This window comes from Aotus nancymaae, unplaced genomic scaffold, assembly GCF_030222135.1.
Source record: "Aotus nancymaae isolate 86718 unplaced genomic scaffold, 86718_ANA_hifiasm-v0.15.2.pri h1tg000088l, whole genome shotgun sequence".
In the NCBI taxonomy this organism is placed as follows: domain Eukaryota; kingdom Metazoa; phylum Chordata; class Mammalia; order Primates; family Aotidae; genus Aotus; species Aotus nancymaae.
The window spans coordinates 14,948,677-14,972,731 of NW_026988503.1; the positions used below are offsets into that span (position 1 = coordinate 14,948,677).

Sequence of the window (24,055 nt, forward strand, 5' to 3'; positions counted from 1 at the left end):
AAATTTTATGAGAGCAGGGATGTATCTGAAGTATGAGAATGGTGCCTGGCTCATAGGGGGCCATCAACAAATATGTAGTTCTCAGATGAAAGAATGAATGGATCTTATGAAGCTGCTCTCCTGCTCCAGAAGATCTCCCAACATTATCTTTAATGTGGTCACGAATCCTTTGCCTAGTTCAATGAGCAACATTCTATCTCTTAAAGTGGTTTACTTTTTTTATTATAACAATGAGAATAATATGTAAGTAGAATAATTATATCTTTTATTGAAACAAAATCTGCTTTCCTGTAATTTTCTCTAGTTGTCTATCATTTTTCCCATTGAAACCATACAGACTAAATCTAATTGCTCGTTAAAAACGTTTTTCAATTAGAAACATTTTTTCTTTTTGAGATGGAGGTCTCACTGTGTTGCTCAGGCTGGCCTCCAGCTCCTGGGGTCAGACAGTTCTGCCACCTCAGCCTCCTGAGTGGGTGGGACTACAGGCATGTGCCACTGTACCTGGCTCCTAATTGTTCTTTTATGATATTACTAAAAATATCTAGGGTCAGGATTCATAGTAATTTTGAGTCCTCTCTGAACATGCTTAGAAACTTCAGCTGTGATGTCTTCCAGAACCTTATCATTCTGTTCACCTGCCTTTGGGCCTTCTTTTCTTGATCATCGACTTTCATAAAATATACCTCCTATAGCATATTTTCTGTTTAATAATCCATGTCGAGTACAGTGGGCTATTAACATGATCTTAAATGATCCTTTTAAAGTAGACTGACATTATATCACCTTTGTTGACAATTTTGTAGTTAGTCCATATTGAGCCTGCAGTGAAGTAAACCTCATTTTTTCTTAATCAGCACATAAAATGTTTTCAATGTTTCCTCATTATGTACTTTAATAATTTCATTAAAAAATTTTTTTATTCTGTCTCTATTAAAATCTATTTTTGCTAGTTTCTACACTGCCATTTTCTCATTTAACTAATAGTTATTCTCCTAGTTCTGCATTTATCAGTTAATACTAGTATACTCTTACTGGTAGTAGTATCATGCAATTGCTAGGTAAGTATAATTTTACATCGTAATTCAAATCACTAATAAATTAGTAACAAGGCAGAATCTCTGGCTGCCCTGGGCAGACCATTAAAGACCAGAGGAAGTGGCTTTAAGGACAAATTTGAAAGGAAAGTGAATTTTATCTATTTTTTACAAAATATATAAAATCAGAGTTTTTGTTTTTTGTCACCTAAAGAATGAGGAAGAATTTGTTATAATTTAGGGACAGGAATGAACAGTTTTTTTTTGAGATGGAGTCTTGCTCTGTTGCCCAGGCTGGAGTGCAGTGGTATGATCTCAGCTCACTGCAACCTCCACCTCCCAGGTTCAAGCAATCTTCCTGCCTCAGCCCCACTAGTAGCTGGGATTACAGGCATGTACCACCATGCCTGGCTAATTTTTGTATTTTTAGTGGAGATAGGGTTTCGCCGTGTTGGCCAGGCTGGTCTCCAACTCCTGACCTCAGGTGATCCACCTGCCTTGGCCTCCCAAAGTGCTGGGATTACAGGTGTGAGCCACTGCACCCGGCTGATGAACAGTTTTTTAAGACAGAGGAGTCTAGTTTGTATGCAAAAACCTGGAGGGAAGAGATGGTTATAGACACTTTGAGAACTCTCAGGAGTTCATCGTGGCAAAGTTAGAGAATAAAATACCAGTAAGATACTCTGGACAGAGAGAAATGAAGCTGGAAAAGTAAACAGGTACCAGAGTGTTCACAGCCTAGTTCTGGAAGGGTGATCTTGAAAAATCACTTAACCTCCTCCACATCGTTGTCTTATTGGTTGGTAAAAGGATACACTGGGTTGAGTGCAGTGGTTCATACCTAGTGAGCACTTTGAGAGGCTGAGGCCAGAGAATTTCTTGAGTGTAGGAGTTTGACACCAGCTTGAGCAACATAGTGAGACGTCTCTACTAAAAAATAAAAAAAATTAGCTGGCTGTGATGATGCATGCCTATAGTCTCAGCTACCTGGGAGACTGAGGCAGGATGATCCCTTTAGCTTCAGGAGTTCGAGGTTGTGGTGAGCTGTGATCGTGCCACTGCACTCCAGCCTGGCCAATGGAGCAAGACCCTGTCTGGAAAAAAAAAAAGAGGATAAAATGAAACCTGCCTTGCCATAGCAGTAGAGGTAAAGTGGATCACTCCTAGCTCCTTACATACAAGTATCTGAAAACATATTTACAAGTAATTTTAAATACTCTTGATCTGGTGAAAAATTTGTCACTGGACAATAGAACAAAAAGAGTTGACTAAAGATTTCTTGACAACCAAATATTAGAATTTATCAATTATTTTTCTCAATTGGCCTAAATTTTAGAGGCATTGTGAAAATTTGTTGAGTTAATCAGTCAGAGGTTTTTTTTGGTTGCTTTATTACCCGATATGTAAGTTAGAAAAGCCAGAAGACTGGTGTTAGAGGTTATGTAATCTTTGATCCTGCTTGATGTCAATGGGATGCTTCTAATTAAGTGTCTAGGGATGGCTTTGCAAATGCATATATAGATATTTATCTTTGTGAGTAGTCTGGAAACATTTTTTTGGTATACTTTAAAGACCATCATTTTGGGTTTTCTCCCAGTTTTGTAAATTTAAATAGAATGCATATGTGTATCAGTTCTATATTGTAACTTACAACTACATATAATTATTGTAAAACTAATTAATTTAAAACATACTAGAAAATAAAAAGCTGGAGTCACACCACCCAAACTAACTGCTAACATTTTCGAAAATTTCCTTCCTATCTTTCTGTATTTGCATATGATCATTTCAGACACAGGTTTGTTTTTTTAATTGCAAAAGTAGGACATTTTAATGTGTGTTTTTTTGTTTTTTTTTTTTTTCAAAAAGTGAGAGGTAAAAGTTGAAGACCCTCTTCTCTGCCCTTTCTCCACTTCCCAGAGGTAGTTTTTATAACTGCTTTTATTTGTATTCATGTAGTTTTCAGTGAGCCTGACTTACGGCAATCTGGAGTCAGAATGTAACTAATATATTTAATAGACATTAGTTGCATTGAACTTCTTTATATCTGTCTCATTTAATTGTTGATATGAGTAAAAAGTTTAAAAAGCATGATTCCTGTAAAAATTTAATCAAGTTGTGATTTTATCTACAGTTTAATCATTCACTGTGTCCTCAGTTTGATACTAATTGGTGTTACTACAGTTGCTGCCTTTGGTTCCTAGTACTTCTTGTACTTGTTAGCTTTGGCTGACACGGAGTAGATTTGCAGTGAACTGATTTACAGTACTTACTGATTTTGTCCAGACCTTTCACTGAAATATTCTGTGACTTTTAGTTTGCAGCACAGGTGTTAAATTGCTCTGTTGTATGTACCATCTTGTTTTATAACTTTATAACAGGATGACTTTGGGGGTATATAAAATTAACAAATAAATTTTAGTTCTATTATCAGGGTTCATGATATTTTTCCTTAAAAGGCATATTTCGGTAGTATTCAGATTTGATTAAGTGAACGCCAGGTTTTAGATTAAGAGCCAAATATATTTTTTCTACCTCTTTTCTTCATTGTACACAGGCTTCACTGATGTGTATACACATACAGATGGCTAGGTCATCCACTGAAGTAGGGATGTAATCTTTAGTCAGTTCTAGAAAGGTAACTTGGGTGTCGGTGATTCAGCCATGTATGGTGCTAGGCAATAGGATTAAAAACATTGAATAAGACAGTTTTTTTCCTTGACTTTGAGTTAATTTTTATCCTTTTTGGTTTTTAGATAGAATTGAATACTGAAAAAGCATAGACTGGGAAGTTTGGAGGAAGTGGAGAAGGGAGTGGGAAGTGGTTTGGAGTGCTTTAGTGAACTATAAATAGAATCAAGTGAAGAATGGATATAATGTCGAGGAGCGCATTGATCTCCTCAGCCCCGGACTCTTATAGGGCATGTGACTTGATGCAAGAATGAAGCTAAGAAAATTTTTATAAATCAGTACATTTCTTATTAAACATACTTAGAACCTTATGTTTGACCAATGATATTATTGGCAAGTAGGTTATCTTCTATAAGCAGAGAAATGAAGGGATAAGGACAGTTGCCCTTTAAACAGGAAGGTCTTGTCTTGCAAAACTCAAATATGTGTGAGATGAATAACACTGGTCCTATAACACATCATGGCTTCCATTGGTTTTACAAGACCTCATTTGATGATCTAAGTACATGTGATCATTCTTCAGGGAGAAACGCCTATGGCACTTTTTTGTTTGTTTTTAATTTTAAAATTTCAGATGTTAGACCAGCAAATACCATAATGTGTTCTTGAGGTAAGATATAATGATGTATTTTTAATGTGATTTTTGTTTATTCCTTTTTTCTATCATCTAAAACTTAATTTGTAATGATGTATTTTAAAAAATCAGCTTCCTTCAATATAAACAGTTATTAATTTATTGTGAGAATGACATTCTCATTTTTTTCTGTATATGATAGATTAAGGTCTGACATTTTATTTTCCTGTGACATCTTAGGAATTGTTAAAAAAAAAAAAAAGCACTAATCTTTTGTTATAGTTATTTTGTCTCTATATGTAGTAGAGGTCAGGAAGCCAGTAGTTTACTTCCTATATCAAGCATTTTCTGTTGTCCATACAATGCATTAGATGCATTTTTGGCTTATATTTCTCTTTGGTCATTGATACAATTCACAGCTATCAATCGATCTTTAAACCTCAGACATCAGTTTTGGTAAATAGGATAAACTATGCTGATTTCCTGATAAAATATTTCTTTATTTACTATAATGTAAATGCCTCTCCTTAAAAACCAAGTGCTGGAAATTAGTTTAAGATATCAGCCAAGCCAAGTTGTATGTATTTGATGAAATCCAGGCTTATTAAATTTATTTCCAAAGAAATGGAGTTTGAAAAAAGAGGTTGTGTTTCACATGTTATGAATTTTAAATGTTTGTTACGTGGTATAAATAAATTGCTATTTGCCAGGCGCGGTGGCTCACGCCTGTAATCCTAGCACTTTGGGAGGCCAAGGCAGGCGGATCGTGAGGTCAGGAGATCTAGACCATCCTGGCCATGGTGAAACCTCATCTCTACTAAAATACAAAAAATTAGCCAGGCACAGTGGCGTGCACCTGTAGTCCGAGCTACTCAGGCTGAGGCAGGAGAATCACTTGAATCCTGGAGACCGAGGTTGCAGTGAGCTGAGATTGTGCCACTCACTCCAGACTGGCGAAAGAGCAAGACTCCATCTCAAAAAACGAACTAACTAAATAAATAAATTGCTTTCTTTTATCACCCTATTCATAGAAAATCTGCTTTACTACATTCTTTCCCCCCTAGTTTTATTAAAGTGTAATTGACAAAAATTGCACATATTTATGGTATACATTGTGATGTTTTGATATATGCTGCTTTACTGCATTCCTACTGAACATCAGTTACATTTGTATTTTATCCCCTTATATGTATTAGATACACAGTACCTATTTGCTGATCATTTCCCTTTTAACACTATATATAGTATACTAGTTTTCTTTTACCAACTAATGTTCCACTATTTTTTTTTCTTTCTTTCTTTTACCAGTTTCTCAAACAATTAGGTCTGCATCCTAACTGGCAGTTCGTCGATGTATATGGAATGGATCCTGAACTCCTTAGCATGGTACCAAGACCAGTCTGTGCAGTATTACTTCTCTTTCCTATTACAGAAAAGGTAATTGTTAAGTAAAATAGAAAGTTTCTGGTAAATACAATTTTTGTTTTATTTTATCTTATATTTTGAGGCAGGTTCTCACTCTGTTGGCTAGGCTAGAGTGCAGATGTGTGATCATGGCTCACTGCAGCCTCAACCTCCCAGGCTCAAGCAATCCTCTCACCTTAGCCTCTTCAGTAGCTGGGACTACAGGCATGTTCCACTACACCTAGCTAATGCTTTTATTTTATTTTTGTAGAGACAGGGTCTCACTATGTTGCCCAGGCTGGTCTCCAACTCATGGGCTCAAGTGATCCTCCCGCATCTGTGTCCCAAAGTGCTAGGCTTATAGGCATGAGCCTCTGTGCCCAGCCCAATTTCTTTCTTTCTTTCTTTTTTTTTTTAATTTACACAATTTTTGTTAAATATAATCTTCAAGAGTAAATGATCCCCTCCTTGCATAAAACTAGGCAATCTAGGCAGTGAAGAAATCTTAAAAATGTTTTTATTAAAGAGATGATATTTAGATTTTGATGACAGTAAAGTCCTAGGTTAGTGCTTTAAGCTTGGGTAGGTTTCTTCTTTTATAAAATTTGGTTAGTTTGCCTCAGCTGTGTTTTAATGTCACATGTAATCACATTTTGACTTACATATTTTAGAGATTTTGAGTACTAGAATAAACTTAAATAAAATTTTTTCTGTATATATAAAAAAGGAATATCCTTTGCTTGTTTTAAGTTGGTAGGGGAAACTGATAACGAGGGTTACCTTATTTTCAAAATAAACTTGATTTGAGTGGGAATCATTAACCTTAAATACATTTAACTGGCAGATTTAGGGTGTGTTGGGGATTATAAATAGCTATTCTTTGAGCTCTATGTTTAAATTCAAGTCTCCGTATTTTAGTCTTTTCTTCTAGAATGATGTGTGTGTATGTTTCTGTGTGTGGGTATATATATGTATATATGTATGTATATGTATACATATACACACACACACACATATATGTGTAGTGGAGCCAGAACTTTTAAGTGCATTTTGTAACAGATTTTGAGGCTATATCATTCTGATTTTTATTTTTAAAATTAGAAACAGTAGGATGATTTTAGTAGTTATGAAAAATGAAGAAGTAAGTGGGAAGATGTGAGAGAAATATGTTGATGATTTGGCATATTTGTGTTCAGGTCATCCTATTCTTCAAGACTAACTGGTACCAAACCCCACAGGATTTAAGACTTAGACTTTGCTTACTCCTGGAAATTCCTGGATCATTTTCTTTATGCCATAACAAATTAACCTTAATTCAAGATAAATTAAATAACATTGAAATTTTTCTCTCTTCTACTTAAGTGTTCTACAAAACAAATTATTTAATAAAAGAAATATATTTCTCTGTCTTTGCTAAATTTAGAGTTAGGAATTTCTTAGTGATTGTCTAGTATTAGACCAAACCCCTTCACAATGGTAAGGTTATGATTATTGATATTTGTAGGAGTTAAGACAAAAACTAGACTTTACTCTCTTTTAATCCAATGTTATGTTTGCCTTTTATTGATTACAAAAATAAGCCAACAGATAACTATCCCAGGACCCCCATTGTGATGAATAGTGAAGAATTGAAAAAAAAAAAAAAAAATCAGTTGCCTAAAGCTTAGGGTTTCTTAGCTGATGGGAGTTTTTTGTCTGAATTGGAAATTTCCAAACCGTTCATTTTTATGACTTTTTTGTGAAAAAGAAATTTGATTTGATTGCTTCCATCTAGTGAGTATCAGTATTAATAAACCATATTATCCTTATTAATAGGATTTAATTTAGTAGATTATCAGAGCTAAAAAAACTTGTCCCTATTGAAAGGAAGAACACAGTTCTAAAGTATTTTTGTAAGTTGTACTTACATAAGTAGAAAATTTATGTAAGTAAATATATAAGTAAATATAAATACTTAATATAACTATTTATAATAACATGTAAGTAGAGAATTCAGATAGCATGTACCACTTTTAGATATCTGTTACAGTTTGGTAGATCCCTATTTCAGCTTATAGGTGGTATATGGCAAAATTATTAAGAGGATAGCTAGTGCATTCTTTAGGAGCTTCAAAGTGTTTGTCTTTGAATTTCTAATTTAAAGATTGAATATGTACTTGTGAATGACTTAAGCATACTAATAGCAAAGGAACTGTCATGGGCACCTCATTATCCTGTATGTATGTATGTATGTATGTATGTATGTATGTATGTATTTACTTATTTTTTGAGACAGAGTCTCACTCTGTTGCCCAGGCTAGAGTGCAGTGGCGCCATCTCGGCTCACTGCAGTCCCCACCTCCCAGGTTCAAGTGATTCTCCTGCCTCAGCCTCTGGAGTAGTTAGGATTACAGGCATGTGCCACCATACCTGGCTAATTTTTTATATTTTTAGTAGAAACGGGGTTTCACCATGTTGGTCAGGCGGGGTTTCACCATGTTGGTCAGGCTGGTCTCCAACTTCTGACCTTGAATGATCCCCCTGCCTTGGCCTTCAAAATTGTTGGGATTATGGGTGTGACTCATTACCCTTTAAAGTCAATCATGGTGGGTTTTTAAAAATAAATGTTATTGTGTGTACTTGAAGTGTACAACATGATATAGGATTCATATACATAGTAAAATAGTTACAATACTGAAGCAGATTGACATCTATCATCACATAGTTCCTCTTTTTGTGACGAGCAGCTAAAATCTACTTATTTAACAAAAATCTCTAATGCAATATAGTTTTATTAACTTAGTCTTCATGTGTACATAATTTCTAGACGTTACTTGTTTATCCTACATATCTGCTATTATGTGTCCTTTCACCTACATCACATCACCTCCCTGCTAACCACTGTTTCATTCTCTGTCTCTGTGTATTTGAGCTTTAAAAAAAAATTCCATGTATCAGTGATACTATGCAATATTTTTCTTTCTGTGTCTGGGTTGTTTCACTTAGTATAATGTCCTTCAGGTTTATCCATGTAGCAGATGTTAGGATCTCCTTTCTTTTAATGCTGAATAATATTGAAGGGGAGAGAGAGAGAGAGAGAGAGAGAGAGAGAGAGAGAGAGAGAGAGAGAGAGAGAGAGAGAGAGAGTGTGTGTGTGTGTGTGTGTGTGTGTGTCAATATCTATGCCACTTTTTCTCCCAACCAAGTTCTAACCAGGTCCGACCCTGCTTAACTTCTGAGATCAGATGGGATCCGGCACATTCAGGGTAGTATGGCTGTAGACTACACCATGTTTTTATCCATTTAGCCATCTATGGACATTTGGGTTTTTCCATATCTTGACTATTGTGAGTAATGCTGCAGTGAACATGGAAGTGCAGATATTTTCACAAGGTAGAAAGTCATCTCCTTTACAAAGTGATTCGTCTTCTTTGGCTGTGAATTGTTGGGTCATCTGGTAGTCTATTGTTAATTTCTTTAGAAATCTCCATACTGTTTTTCATAATGGCTGTACCAATCTGCATTTCCACCAACAGTGCACTTGGGTTCCCTTTTCTCCACACCCTTGCCAGCACTTATTATCTCTTTTTGATAATTGCCATCAGTGATAATGTTCTTTGTTGTTGTTGTTTGAGACAGAGTCTTGCTCTGTTGCCCAGACTGGAGTGCAGTGGTGCAATTTCAGCTCACTGCAACTTTTGCCTCCCTGGTTCAAGTGATTCTCATGGCTCAGCCCCTGGAGTAGCTGGGATTACAGGCATGTGCCACCATTCTTGGCTAATTTATGTATTTTTAGTAGAAACAGAGTTTCACCATGTTAGCCTGGCTGGTCTTGAATGCCTGACCTCAGATGATCCACCTGCCTCAGCCTCCCAAAGTGCTGAGATTATAGGTGTGAGCTACCTTACTCAGCCAATGATAGTGTTTTGAATGTGTTCCTTGTGATAGTGCAGTCCAGCCAGTAAATCATAGGCAAAGGGGCTACAGATTTATTTCTCTCTGATATTTATGTCTCTTGGCCTTATTTTATTTTATATTTTGGTCTACCATAATTTCTTTTTTTCCTTTACTTGCTTTGAATCATTTTAGGAATTTTTCCTACACATTAAATCCTGAAATCATCAAATCTTGTTTTGCTTTGTCAACAGGAACATTAACAACAGACTGAACTATAGAACTGTAAACTTTCAGCCTAAGACCTTAATATACTGAACCTTTCCAGTTTTTTATCAGTCAAACTTACATGAATAATTTCCATTTATTCTGAAAATGTTACTTAAAATTTAATTTAGAAACACAATAAAATTCATATTTTGAGCATAGATACATTTGTTGTTAGAAGCAGTTTATTGTTTTTTTCTTCTTAGGCAAGAGAGTTTAAACTGCTTAAAGAAGCAGTTTCTTAACTAATTGTAAGTTTTCTATAGACATCATTTGTTTCTTTTATTGCAGGGGATCAGGAAAATGTTTCTGTAAAGGGACAGATAGTAAATATTTTCAGCTTTGCAGGCCTTCAAATCTCTGTTGCAATTATTTGACGTTGCCTTGTAAACAGCCGTAGACAATACATTAATGAAATTTTACTTATGAAAAGAGGCGGTGGGCCAGATTTGGCCTGTAGGTTATTTGCTGACCCTACTCTATTGGAAACAGAAAGTTATGGGAAAACTCTAAACCAAACAATATTATCATCTTTCTCCTCCCCACCTTACCCATTTTTTTAACTTTTTTTTTGCCATTTTTAACTCTTTCTTACTATTAGGAAACTAAAATACAGAGACATTAAGTAATTTGCTAAAGTCACACAGCTAATAACATCTGAGCCAGTCTATGGGCCCAGGCAGTCAGCTGTAGAGCCTGCATTTGTGATGTTCATTATTATACCCTATTGCTTTTATAACCAATTATTATAGATAATGGTTAATGTCAGTTATGGGTTATATAATGTGAATTTTATTAATATGGTATGATTTTCCAAAAGGAAAAATATTTTTGCTAATAATAAACCATATAGAAATGTACAAATGTAAAAATTAGCAAGTAAAAGTTCTCCAGTAATCTCTTGTCCGAAAGATAACCTCTATTAAGTTTTTGCATACCCTTTCAGACTTTCTAATGTGTATATATGTATTTTAAAAATATAAATGGGAATTGTTGTTAATACATACTGACCTATAACCACGCTTAGTCGTGGACAGAGTTCTAAATCAGAATATGTAAATCTACAGTGCTTTATAGTATTCTATTACAATATGCTGTAATACATGTTAACCAAATCTCCATTGATGGTTATTTATAAGTTTTTCAGTTTTGTGCTGTTAGAACTATATATATCATTTTAAAGATTATGTTTTAGACTAATCTCCTATAAAGGAAATTGCTTATTGGAGTGTATGATCATTTAAAATGTTAATACATATTATCATATGCCTTCTAATGGGATTGTACAAATATACGCTTTTAATAATGGCAGAGGAGAATGCCTTTTTGCCCATACCTTCACCATCACAGGCTGCTGCTATTCATTTTTCAGTCTTTTGTCACTTTGGTAGATGATAAATTATATTTTAAACTCTTTCTTTTATAAAAATAATTTTTATCATTTGCATTTTTTCTTTTACAGACTGAGGTTTTTAACATGTTATTTTCCACATATACACTATTGACTTTTTTTTAATAGTATGAAGTATTCAGAACAGAAGAGGAAGAAAAAATAAAATCTCAGGGACAAGATGTTACATCATCAGTATATTTCATGAAGCAAACAATCAGCAATGCCTGTGGAACAATTGGACTAATTCATGCTATTGCAAACAATAAAGACAAGATGCACTTTGGTAAATGATTTTTCATTACTGCATTTTTCCCCCCCCTTAAGATATAAGTTGATTTCATTGAACAGTAGGTGGTGCTCTAATTATTTCTTTCAAACTGTAAAATAAAGCATTTCCCCCTTCTTTTATGATGGTAATATATATACTGTTAGAAGAAATATTAATCCTTCTTATTCTTTTATATTGTTGACTAGTAGAGGTTAAACAAACGGACAAATATTAATAATGTGAGGCTTATCATTTATAACAAGATTCTTATATTTCTAACTTACCAGTGAAAGGATTTTACCTGAAAAATAGTAGCATACTTCTAGTATTTTCATTTATTGGTCTCTCTGCTATATCGAGCCTTTTAAATTTTATCTTCTTTCCTATTTTCAGAACCTGGATCAACCTTGAAAAAGTTCCTAGAGGAATCTGTGTCAATGAGCCCTGAAGAACGAGCCAGATACCTGGAGAACTATGACGTCGGTACCTTCTTTCTGTTTTGATCTCATGTGGGCAAAGTTTTGTGGGATTGTAGATGTATTTGAGGGTTTTATCTTGAAACCACAGTTTTGAGCAGTTACGGATTTTATTGTATCCGTTAATAAAAGCCTTTTGTACTTTTTAGATAACTTCATCTGAAATATCCATAAATGCTGATAAATTGCCACTTCTTTTCTATGTTCAGAGCTGACGAATGGATAAAAGCAGTTTGATTGATAAATTTTTTTTTTTTGACATGGAGTCTCGCTCTGCTGCCCAGGCTGGAGTGCAGTGGTGCCCTCTCCGCTCACTGCAACCTCTGCCTCCGAGTTCAAGCAATTGTGCTTTAGCCTCCTGAGTAGCCAGGATTTCAGGCATGTGCCACCATGCCTGGCTAATTTTTGTATTTTTAGTAGAGATGGGGTTTTGCCATGTTGGCCAGGCTGGTCTCAAACTCCTGGCTTCAATCAATCCCTCCACCTCAGCCTCCCAGAGTGCTGGGATTACAGACATGAGCTGCCATGCCTGGCCCTGATTCACAAATTAATAATATACTTTATGACTGACTATTCCTTACCATTCCCTCCATAAAATAAATATATGTCTGGCAGTACGCTATGTATCTTTCGTTGGGAATTTAGAGCAAGGCTGAAAATGAAAGGAAAATGCAAAAGTTTAAAGGTAGACGTTGGACCATACTGTAGCTATTTTATAAGTGTAATAACCAGCCACATAAACTAGGTTTTATATATAATATAGGTTATATTTAATGCAGGTAGTAATGATTGTACCACTTCATATAACTGTTCTGAAATTTTTTAAATTTATTACTTTTAGAATCAATTTTTATTTTGAAATATTTTTACCTTTTAATAACATTATTAAATAGATTATAAGTTCTTTGAAATTAGGCGTATAGTCTACAAATTATTTGGCTAGAACAATACCTTATGTAAAGTTTGTGCCTGATAAATTAATTGGTTTGATTATGTTAAGCATTCCTGTTTTTAAATTGTTTTTTAAATTTTTTTTTCTTTAAAAAAAACTGGAGACTTCATAAGACATTTTTATTATACATAAAAATAAACAACATGAAAATCAGTAATCTTACTAATGAGAGGTAGATAAACATTAATATTTTTATAGGAAGTGTATATGTATATACACAGTTTTTTAAACAAAAAATTGATCACACTGTAATACTGTTTTATAACTTGCTTTTTTCACTTATCACAAACGTATTACATACCAGTAAGTATATATTTGATATTATTTAATGGCTGCATAGCTTTCCATTATATAATATTGTATTTCACCAATAAATTAGGTGTTAGAAATTTAATAGTTTTTCACTATTTTAATAAATATTGCAAAGTACATCTTTGTAAATGTCCTTAATTATATAAAATTATATACAATTATATGTAAATATATAAACTACTAGAAGAGAAATTGCTGGATAAAATAGTTTGCATGTTTTTAAGGCTTGGATATGTATTTATTGCCAGTTGCTATTCATAAAGGTTGTACTTTCACCTGTAATTTACTATTGTGCCCATTTCTCTGCATCTTTGCAAATAGAGGGTACTGTAAGAGTGGTTTATTTTTTAGTTCAGGAAACTAAATTCTGTAGCTTCTGATAAATGCATGAGTTGTGCTCCACATTTCTAAATTGCTGACTGAAACTGCATGATTAAGCGTAAATACAGCCAGAGCTGCAGAGGAGCATGGAACCGGGAGAAACAGATGAGATAAACTTCTTTAGTCTCTATCTGTGAAATGCTTACTTTATTCTAGTCTCAATCGAATAAAGTGTTAAGTGTTAGTTCTAACAACTGAATAAGTTAAATGGCCCCTACTCACAGCCTGGAAATTACAAATAATCAGATATTCAGTTTCCTAAGTCTTTAGAGATTTGCGGGTTACACAGTACAGCAATTCATTTGATTAACCAGATATCATAAGCTGTTCTTAAATTTCCTTCAATTTGTTGTTTCTTTAGAAGCCTTTAGATGTTAAATTTTAGCTGTTGTTTTCATTTAAAAAGTTGGGTATGGTCATTTTTTCCAGTGAATACCTTTAATTCTTATTACAGGCCATCCGAGTTACTCATGAGACCAGTGCCCATGAAGGTCAGACTGAGGTATTTCACGTTTTTTCTAAATTTTTCTTGCTATGTGTAAATTTAACGGTAGTGTTATTGTAGGACATAGAGTTTTAGAAAGTTACCTGACCTTTTGTTTTTTCCTTTGAAAGAGAATTTGCTTAAGCAAAAGCAGTCATAAAGCAGCAAAAGAACATGTTTTGACAAGCTGTTAAGATGCTGCTGTCTGCTGTTTCAGTTCATCTAATCATTTAGACAGATTGCAGGTACTGTGCTGTTTGTGTGGCTACTCAGTGGCTTGTTTTCCCTATCAGATTCCTTTGATTTCCAAGTATGTTGAGAAAAATACCTGCACTATTGTACAGTTAGAGAGCCTGTGTCTTTCTCATGTCCTGCTTCCAGCAGAAAGCCGTATCATTTTCTTTGCTCCGTAAATTTGTTCTAGGGTCACATAATGATCTTTACCATCTTTACCCTGTTAGCCAGTTCAGCTGGGCGGCTTTTCCTTTCCTTCTCGTCTCTTTTTTCATTTATCGGTTTCACTTTCCTTCCATCTTTCCTTTCTTTCCTTCCCTCAAGCCATGGCTGTATCACTCTAAGAGGAAGTTTGTCAGAAGGTATTTTAGTCAAAAAGAATTTAACTAAAGCTGTTTGTTATGTTTATAGCACATTTAAGGGTTAATACCAGAGAATTAGAGGTTTTCTTCTTTCTTATCCCATATGTGACTTGAAACCACAGTTTTTCATGTAAAAGATGGCATTGCCTTTATACCTAAAAAAAAAAACTTGAAAAAAATACTTGATTTAAAAATCATAGATTTTGGCTGAGCATGCTGGTTTACACCTGTGCAATCCCAGTGCTTTGGGAAGTTAGAGTACGAGGATCATTTGAGGCCAGGAGTTTGAGACCAGGCTGGGCAACATAGCAAGACTCTGTCTCTACAGAAAGTAATAAAAATTAGCCAGATGTGGTGCTGCACACACCTGTAGCACTAACTACTAGGGAGGCTGAGATGGGAGGATTACTTGAGCTTAGAAGTTTGAGGTTATAGTGAGCTATGATTGCACCATTGCACTCCAGCATGGGGGACAGAGCAAGACCCTGTCTCTCTCTCTCTATATAGGTTACTCTTAGGCACTGCTTTCAAAGGTGTAGATTATTGTTTTTCACCAAATTTATCCATACACAAACACAGAAGAGGCCTGTTGAAATGTTTTTAACAGCAGATTGGAAATTAATGAAATGCTGTTTTGTATTGCTTTACGTGATGGTGAACGTATTCATAATCTTCACTATGCTTTGCTTTTTTGTTTGCAAATTTATCGTGTTAAAATTAGTGATGATGAGGATCAGCATAAGTTTTTTGTAAGATATGAAGACAGTTATTTGTAATAAAGCAATTAAATGCTTTAACAGATATTCACTACAAAAAATACTTAATTTTGCCATACTTCTCTTGCCCACTTTTTGGAGCTTCATCCAAACTATGGATTTACATTTACACTTCTTTTTAAATGATCTTCATATGTGTTTTTTCAGACCTAACCTACTCTATTCCTTCCAGTCTTGGATGCCTGTTAGACGTCATCTGAATGACCCACTTATTTTAGAAAGCATTTTTCATTGTTTGAGCTTATTATCTGGATCTTAAACTTTTTCTTCCCTTTATTGTTTCTGTTTCTTATAATAGTTCCACCATACGTTTTCCCGCTATAACTAATCTAATACAAATTCATTAACTTCTGGTTTAGAAGATCTGCTTCTTATGCAGATTCTCAGTCTTTATTCCATTTCTCATCCATTTTTACACAATTCTTCTGGATTCCCTTTTCTGAAATGTACCTGAATCAGGTGGCTGCTAAAATTTTTCTAGAAGTTTCCTAATGCATAGAGCAGTAATTCTCAAGGTGGAGATAGAAGTTAGGATTTTCTGGAGTACGCTGCTGTGTACTCCCATCAGAATTAATCTTTTCTGCTCCTTTCCCATCTCCCACAGTTTAGAATCACTACTAGAGTGAACCATATATTTGATGTATGTTATAACCCTAAAATGTGTAGGAGTTAAAAAAGTTTTTGCGAATGATTCCTCAAGCTATGCAATCAGTTTCAGGCTCTTTAACATAGTTGCATTCAAGGTTTTTCTAACCCTTGTGTGTCTGTCTGTTTTTTTTTTTTCTATTTTAACTTGTCTCTCTAACTTTAAGTATTTCTTTTTAGGCAGCTCTTACTTCCCTATTTTATTATTGCTGTTCTTCTTGCAGTACTCTCTTTCTGAAAATATTCTTTCCCTCAGTCTTTTCCACTTCCTACTTCTATCCATTCTTCAAGACTCAGCTTAATATGATCTTCAACATGAAGCAGCTCCTGATGATCAGACCTGCATATATTTTATCCTTTATATGAACTCTTTATATGACTACTCCAACTATTTGCACTTTAACTATTTCATATTCTCTTTCATTTTTTAAGATGTGCATTTTTTCACATTTTAAAAACTCTGAAGTTAAGATGTATCTTACAGTTGATAGCACAGTTTACTTGGCGTTATTCCCAACTTAGTGGTTCATAAAATGGTGTGTCATGTAACCAATGGTGCCTTAGTTTGATGAAGTATGGTATCATATCTCCTTTTCTGGGGCTCTTAGGCCTAGGATTGGCATCTGATTCATTTGCACATGTTCCAAATTATCCAATACTGTTACACACAAGTACAACACATGTGTATTAATTAACCAGAATTAGCCCAGAATTGTCCTTAGTAGTGGAAGAAATAATAATTAAAAAAAAAAGCAGGGGGAGGGGGGCAAACCTTAGTTTTCTATAGTCCCCTGGGTAAATGAAACTTACCCATTAGCAATTGTTTCCAAATAGGCCAGTGTTAACATTTTGGAAGGGTTCAGTTCTTTTTTGTGTTGGACTGTTCTGTGTACTCCAGGGTAGAATATAGTGACCTCTAGTTGCTGTATGTTAGTGTCTCCCGGTCACTGAGAGAACAAAAACCTGCACCATATATTTTTCTGATCATCTCATCTAAGATTCATCTCCTAGCTAGGCGTGGTGGCTCACGCCTGTAATTCCAGCACTTTTGGAGGGCGAGGTGGGCAGATAACCTGAAGTCAGGAGCTTGAGAGCAACCTGGCCGACGTGATGAAACCCCATCTCTACTAAAAACACAAAAATCAGCCAGACGTGGTAGCATGTGCCTGTAATCCCAGCTACTCAGGAGGCCCAGGCAGGAGAATCGCTTGAACTTGGGAGGTGGAGGTTGCAGTGAGCTAAGATTCCACCACTGCACCCAGGCTGGGTGACAAAAGTGAGACTCTGCCTCAAAAAAAAAAAAAAAGATTCATCTCCCATCTATGGGCTTAAAAGTCTTCAGTGTATTATTATCTCTACTGCTGTTTGTATTCCAGCCCACTGATTTTTTGTCAGTTCCTACAAAGTACCTAGGTCTTTCCTGTCTGTATTAGTCTGCTTGGGTAGTCATCACAAATTATTACCAGGTGGCTTTAACAACAGAAATTTATGATCTCACAGTTCTTGATGTTAGAAATCCAAAAGCAAAGTGTCAGCAGGGTTGGCTCCTACTGAGATGTCCCTTCCTGGCTTGTAGACTACCACCTGCTCAGTGTAGCCTCACATGGCCTGTCCTGTGTGTTCATATGGAGTGGGTGTGGAGAGAGAGGGAAAGAGAGAGATCGATTGCTCTCATGTCTCTTCCTCTTATAAGCACACCAGTCCTATTGGATTAGTGCCCCATTCTTATGACATTACTTAACATTAACTTTCCTTCAAGGCCCTGTCTCCAAATATAGTCACATTGAAGGTTAGGGCTTCAATGTATTAACTTGACAATGGGGACACAATTCAGTCCATAGTACCATCTTTGTGCTTTCTAATGACCCAGCACACTTCTGGGTATACCACTTCTCTTTGCAGAGTTGGGGACTTCTCATCTTTCAGATGTCACCTTAAAAGTCACTTTTCAGAGAAGCTTTCTTTCATCACTGCTAAGTAGGTCCTTCTGTCTTATTTTCTATCATAAAATCCTGTTTATTTTCTTCCTGGCACTTTTAAATAATCAATACTAAGTTTTTTTCTTCCTTGTGTATATTTGTTTATTCTGCTAACTAGAATGTAAGTCCCATGAGGGCATAGGTCTTGTTCGTCTTGTTCACTTGGAATCCCCCAGGACAAAAACTGGACATATATAAGCATTTATAAGAAATTACATAGTTTAGGCCTGGTGCAGTGGCTCACGCCTGTAATCCCAGCACTATGAGAGGCTAAGGCAGATGGATCACGATGTCAAAAGATCAAGACCATCTTGGCCAACATGGTGAAACCCTGTCTCTACCAAAAATACAAAAATTAGCTGGGCATGGTGACAGGTGCCTGTAATCCTAGCTACTTGGGAGGCTGAGGCAGGAGAATCGCTTGAATCTGGTAAGTGGAGGTTCAGTGAGCCAAGATCACGCTACTGCACTCCAGCCTGGTGACAGAGCAAGACTCCATCTCAAAGAAATTACATAGTTTAAAGGTAAGAGCACAGGACGTAGGTTTGTATACTGACTCCACTGCTTTTCAGCTTAGGCAGGATACTTTCTTCAGTACAAAATAGAAATAATGGCATTTACTTTATGCGATTATTGTGAAGATTAATGAATTAATTATATAAACTGCTTAGAATAGTGCCTAGAATTTAATGGGCATTCAATAAATATTAGGCGGTAATTTTATTTTACTAGGCATCCAGTAAAATGAATCTGAATGGCAGAAGATGAGGCTGAAGTAGTAGGGTGAAGCCATATAAAGGGGTGCTTGGATTTTATAGATGCAGAACCGTCAAATACGGTACATTTACTTTTTAGCCTATTGAGCTTAAGGTGAGTTTTTTGGGTCATATGTGTAGGAGTCTAGAGCTCAGGTGAGATATCTGGAGTCTTTTATATTTGGGTGGTAGTTAGAACCCTGAGAATTCTTCACAGGGGGAATAGTGGTAGACCAACAATAAATCCCTGGGGCATGTAGGTGTTGAAAGAGTGAGTAGAGGAAGAGGAGCCAATAATAATATAGTGTAATAGCAAGTAGAATCATTGCTGACATCATTGGTACTCTTTGTCAGAACGTTTTCATGGGAATGGAGGAGGCAGAAGCCTTATTGCATGCTGAGATTTGTAGACTAAATAAGAAATCTATAGTTGAGTCACCAAAATACAGTAGTCTTTTCAGAAGATTGGCCATAGTGTACTGCTCTAGAGTAATTGTTTGCTAATGTATGTTTCTTCATCCCACCATGATTGTTTGGTAGATTGGCTAATACAGAAGTCTGAACAGTAGCCCTACCTCACTTATGCTTCATTAACTTACACTGAAAGGTATTACTTTCATTTTTCACTTAAGATTAAAAACATAAAAGAAGAACAAGGGGATATGAGGAAACAATGAGGAAATTAAATTATTAGTGTCAGAGAATGTTTTCTTTTTTTCCTTTGATTTTCCTCTTGCTACAACCACCATTTTGTCCTTTATTCTAGATAGAATAAAATAGAGTTATTGGATTTGCATCTTTTGGGTAATGCTACAGAAGTTTGATATGTGTCATTTAATTCCAGTACCAGCCCTATGAGGTATTACCATTGTCCCCTTGTTCCCCTTCTACAGATGAAGCAACTGAGGCAGAGAAAGTTTCAGTTACTTGCCCCAAGGTCACATATCTGCCAAGTGGTAGAGCCAGAATTTGAGCTCACACCGTCTGGCTGCAGAGTCTAGTCCCAGTTCTTCTGTCCTCCTCACCCCCATCTTCAAACAGTTTCTTTTTTCGAGACAGAGTCTAGCTCTATTGCCCAGGCCCGAGTACAGTGGCACGGTCTCGGCTCACTCACATCTCCACCTCCCAGGTTCAAGCAATTCCCCAACCTCAGCCTCCCAAGTAGCTGGGCCTACAGGTGTGTGCCACCATGCCCGGCTGATTTTTATATTTTTAGTAGAGATGGGGTTTTGTCATGTTGGCTAGGCTGGTCTTGAACTCCTGGCCTCACATGATCTTCCCACCTTGGCCTCCTAAAAAGCTGGGATTACAGGCGTGAGCTGCTGTGCCTGGCCAGACACTTTCAATAAAAGTTTGACAGCTAATTTTGTAGCAGTGCTGTTAGACTAGTGCTTTGTATGAGGCTTAAAGTGACTATTTATATCCTAGCTTGGGATAGGAAACAGATTGAGTGAGAAATACTAAATTGATAACTTTTCAGTTGCTCCTGAATTTTATTTCTTTATAGTGGCTTCATGATTGAGTTTTAAAGCAATGTGTTAGAAAAATTAATAGTAGACATATAAAACTAAGCTTTCAACTGATTAATGTATTGGTCGTGTGTGTTATGGTAATGTGTAACCCTAAATGAAATACAGTTGAATGTTCTACTAGAAAAAGTTACTGATTTTGCAATTAATATCACCTGATACATGCATGTCCAGTTAAGAATTTAAAAATGAATGTATACAGTCGGCCTGCTGTAACAGTGGGTTCCTTATTTGTGGATTCAATCAACCACTTATTGAAAATATTTGAGGCTGGGCATGGTAGCTCATGCCTGTAATCCCAGCACTTTGGGAGGCCGAGGCGGGTGGATCACGAGGTCAAGAGATCGAGACCATCCTGGTCAACATGGTGAAACCCCGTCTCTACTAAAGATACAAAAAATTAGCTGGGCACGGTGGTGCGTGCCTGTAATCCCAGCTACTCAGGAGGCTGAGGCAGGAGAATTGCCTGAACCCAGGAGGCGGAGGTTGCGGTGAGCCGAGATCGCGCCATTGCACTCCAGCCTGGGTAACAAGAGCGAAACTCCGTCTCAAAAAAAAAAAAAAAAAAAAAAAAAAAAAAAAAAAAGAAAACTGCTCTTGCCAGTATTGAATTCTATTTCTAAATTTTTGCTTGTTTGATAGGGGGAAATAACATGTTTGATTGCTAATGATACTTAAACGATCTTTAGTAAAAGTTTATGAAGTTAATTTAAATCATGAAATATAATTGATTTACAATGAAACGTTAGTATGTAATCTATTTTGGTTAATGTCGTTAACCTATAAAAGAGCAATTATTTGACCACTGGGGTAAGCAGTGCATAATTTCTGATTTCAAGTGTGTTATCATAAATATATATACATAATTAAAGATACGTGTGTGTGTTTGTATGTGTGTGTATATGTGTATTTTTAATTTAGGAAAATCCTCTGTTTAGAATCTACTTGGCTTTTTTGGCCCAGCTAGTACAGACTGTCAGTAGGAATAAACAGCATAAAGTTTCATCTTCATTAGATGTATTTGTATAGTTGCATGGCTTCATTTTATGTGGAGTATAGTCTTTATTTTTATTATATTGGGATTACAAAGAGATATCAGAAATTATTCCAATAAGCCAAAAAAGATTTACACACATTGAGGTGCTCACATATTTATTCCCCTCCTTTGGGAATTTATTTCCTTCTTTCCTTCCTTCACTTTGAAAGAATCTGAGGATATTAGGAAGAAACTTAGTTCTTAAATAATGTAAAACGTAAGTTTCTGATTATCTTGGAAGAATCAGGTGGAAACAATAAATATATCATGCAGTTCAAAATGTACAGTCCAGTTTTGTCAAAAGTCTGAAACTGCAACTTTCTGATCTTTGTTTTTCTTTACTTTTCATACCTCATTTTCTTTATTCTGTTCCAACATGACTTAAAAATCTTTTGGGGGTAATTTTATTTTATTTTTAAAACTAAAGATGCCCTGAGACTCCCTAGCTTGCTTCTGTGTCTTTCCTTTTTTTGTTTCTTCTGAATATCATTCCCTTATAATAGAGGCCTTCCCTTTCCCCTTTTCTCTCCCTCCCTCTGTCCCTCCCTTCTTTTTTTGCTCTCCATCTCTCTCCTTTCCTCCTCCCTTATTTCTTCTTTACTGATCTCCGAATTTTAGAAATTGATATGTTATTACTTATTTTAAAGGAAAATTCTTAGACTGAACTCACTAGTTCACCCTTCCAGATCTGACTAGATGAAACTAGTCTAAGAATGCTTTCAGCAATAAAAAGAATTGATGTTGCGCTTGGTGATGGTGAAAGATTTCTATTAGTTTTGTTTTAAATCACAACTTTCCAGAATAGAGAGTAATGTTAGAATACATGATTTTTTTTTTCATTTGTAATAAAGGAGAACTTTATTTGGGGCTACTCTCAAATTGTAAAGAAAATAATTTCTGGGAATTAGTTTGAACAGTTTAACAATGGTAAGCTTAGGTTTAATGTAATATGTAGATGTATAGGTATTATATTAATAGAGATTTCTAATATGGAGAATTATAAACTTAAAGGAGAAAACATAATTGTTAAACCAGTAGGGGAAAAAAGTCTTTTAAGAATATCTTGATGTCTGTGGGCATCTTGATTTATTAGGTGAGCAAAATGAAGAAACTTACCATTTATCCAGATTTTCCATGGAATATGTAGTGGTATTTTGTGTATTTTGATATCTATCCCATATTTAACTTGTGACTTCTTTGCCAACCGAACATGGATACTCTGTAGGAAACTTCGCATCTTTTGCATGGATCTGGTTTTAATTTCCTTTTTAAAATTTAAACCTTAAATTTACTATGATCCAATGTATTACACTGAAATTTACTAAAAAATCTACGGAAATCCATTTAGAATTAATTTATAATTTTGATTTTAACTCATAAAGTTATGCATGTAGGTGTTCTCATGCATGCTCACACACATGCCCTTACACATATGTGTACACACATTTATAATCTAATTTTCATAGCGTTTGGCAGCTCTAAAGATGTTCCCAATTGTTTTCTTTTCCATGTACCATATTTTACACTCAGTGGTCCAGTCCTTTCCTTTCCTTTCCTTTTTCCTTTTTCCTTAGAGATGATGGGTCTCACTATGTTGCCCTGGCTTGTCTCAAACTCCTGGGCTCAAGTGATTCTCATCCTCTTGAGTAGCTGTGATTATAAGTGCATTCCGCCATGCTCAGCTAGACTCAATGGTGTTTCTAAAGTCTTAAAGAACATCCCCCATTCAGGAAATAATGATTCAATTTAATTGTCATGAACAAGTGTGTATTTGATCAATCAGTCAATAAAAGGAATTGTGATCTAATAATCATGAGAAGCTAAAATCATTTTTAAACAAACTAAGGAAGTTGTGTTTTATCCCCATTTCTACCCTGTGTAGGTATGGCGAAGGCAGTGCACATTGTTGTCTGTTAGAAATCCACAAATATCTTAGGCTCTCAACCCAAAAGAGTCTCACTATGAGATGACTGGGGTCACTAGAAACATTGGGGATTATTTCTCGGTGCTAAGTGTCTATGTGAATTTTCTTGACTGCTCTTGTCATTTTTGGGTGAATACGATGGAAATGCTTTGAGGTGCTCACCAGCTTTCAAGTATTCTCATCATCTTAATTCTTACTCCTTTTGAAAATATGTCTGCCATATTATTATAATGTTGGTTACCATTTTCTGAATTCATGTCATGGGGTAGACTAAGTGTTGTATGTACCCTAGTTTGATCCTCTCAATTCCATAAGATAGCTGTTACCCCATTTTGCAGATGGGAAATCTAAGAAGTTGCTAATATATTCAGGGTCACACAGCTAGTTGGTACTCCTGTGCTCTTAAGGCAACAAAACATGTAGGTAAATGAAATTACTGAAACAAAGTGAAATGAGGTTTTTAAAATTTAAATTTTTGTTTTTGCCCTAAAAGCAAGGCTATTCACAGCTAGAAATGTAATGCAAATATGTAATAAGCTACAAATAGTCATTCAGAGTTGTGCCAAATACTTTGTTCTTTTTTGCCATTACATCTAAGTCAGTTCTTATTCAATGCACTACATTTTTTTTTCTATTAACAAGAAATCTTACCTATAAACTAGCCACAGTCTTTTGGTAATCATGTTAGGTATATTTTAGAAAA

At 35.5% G+C, this 24,055-nt stretch overlaps 1 protein-coding gene across 2 annotated transcripts in view; it reads left to right on the forward strand.

Annotated features, from left to right (window-relative positions):
- The window catches only part of UCHL3 (ubiquitin C-terminal hydrolase L3), a 55,712-nt gene that overhangs the window by 5,480 nt on the left and 26,177 nt on the right, over positions 1–24,055 (forward strand). For both annotated transcript variants that reach the window (XM_012472045.2, XM_012472046.3), the window contains 4 exons: positions 5,611–5,739; positions 11,366–11,522; positions 11,901–11,986; positions 14,083–14,130. In XM_012472045.2, coding sequence (XP_012327468.2) covers positions 5,665–5,739; positions 11,366–11,522; positions 11,901–11,986; positions 14,083–14,130 — 366 coding nt within the window. In that variant the 5' untranslated portion in view covers positions 5,611–5,664. Of the gene's footprint in view, positions 1–5,610; positions 5,740–11,365; positions 11,523–11,900; positions 11,987–14,082; positions 14,131–24,055 lie in introns of those variants that run through there.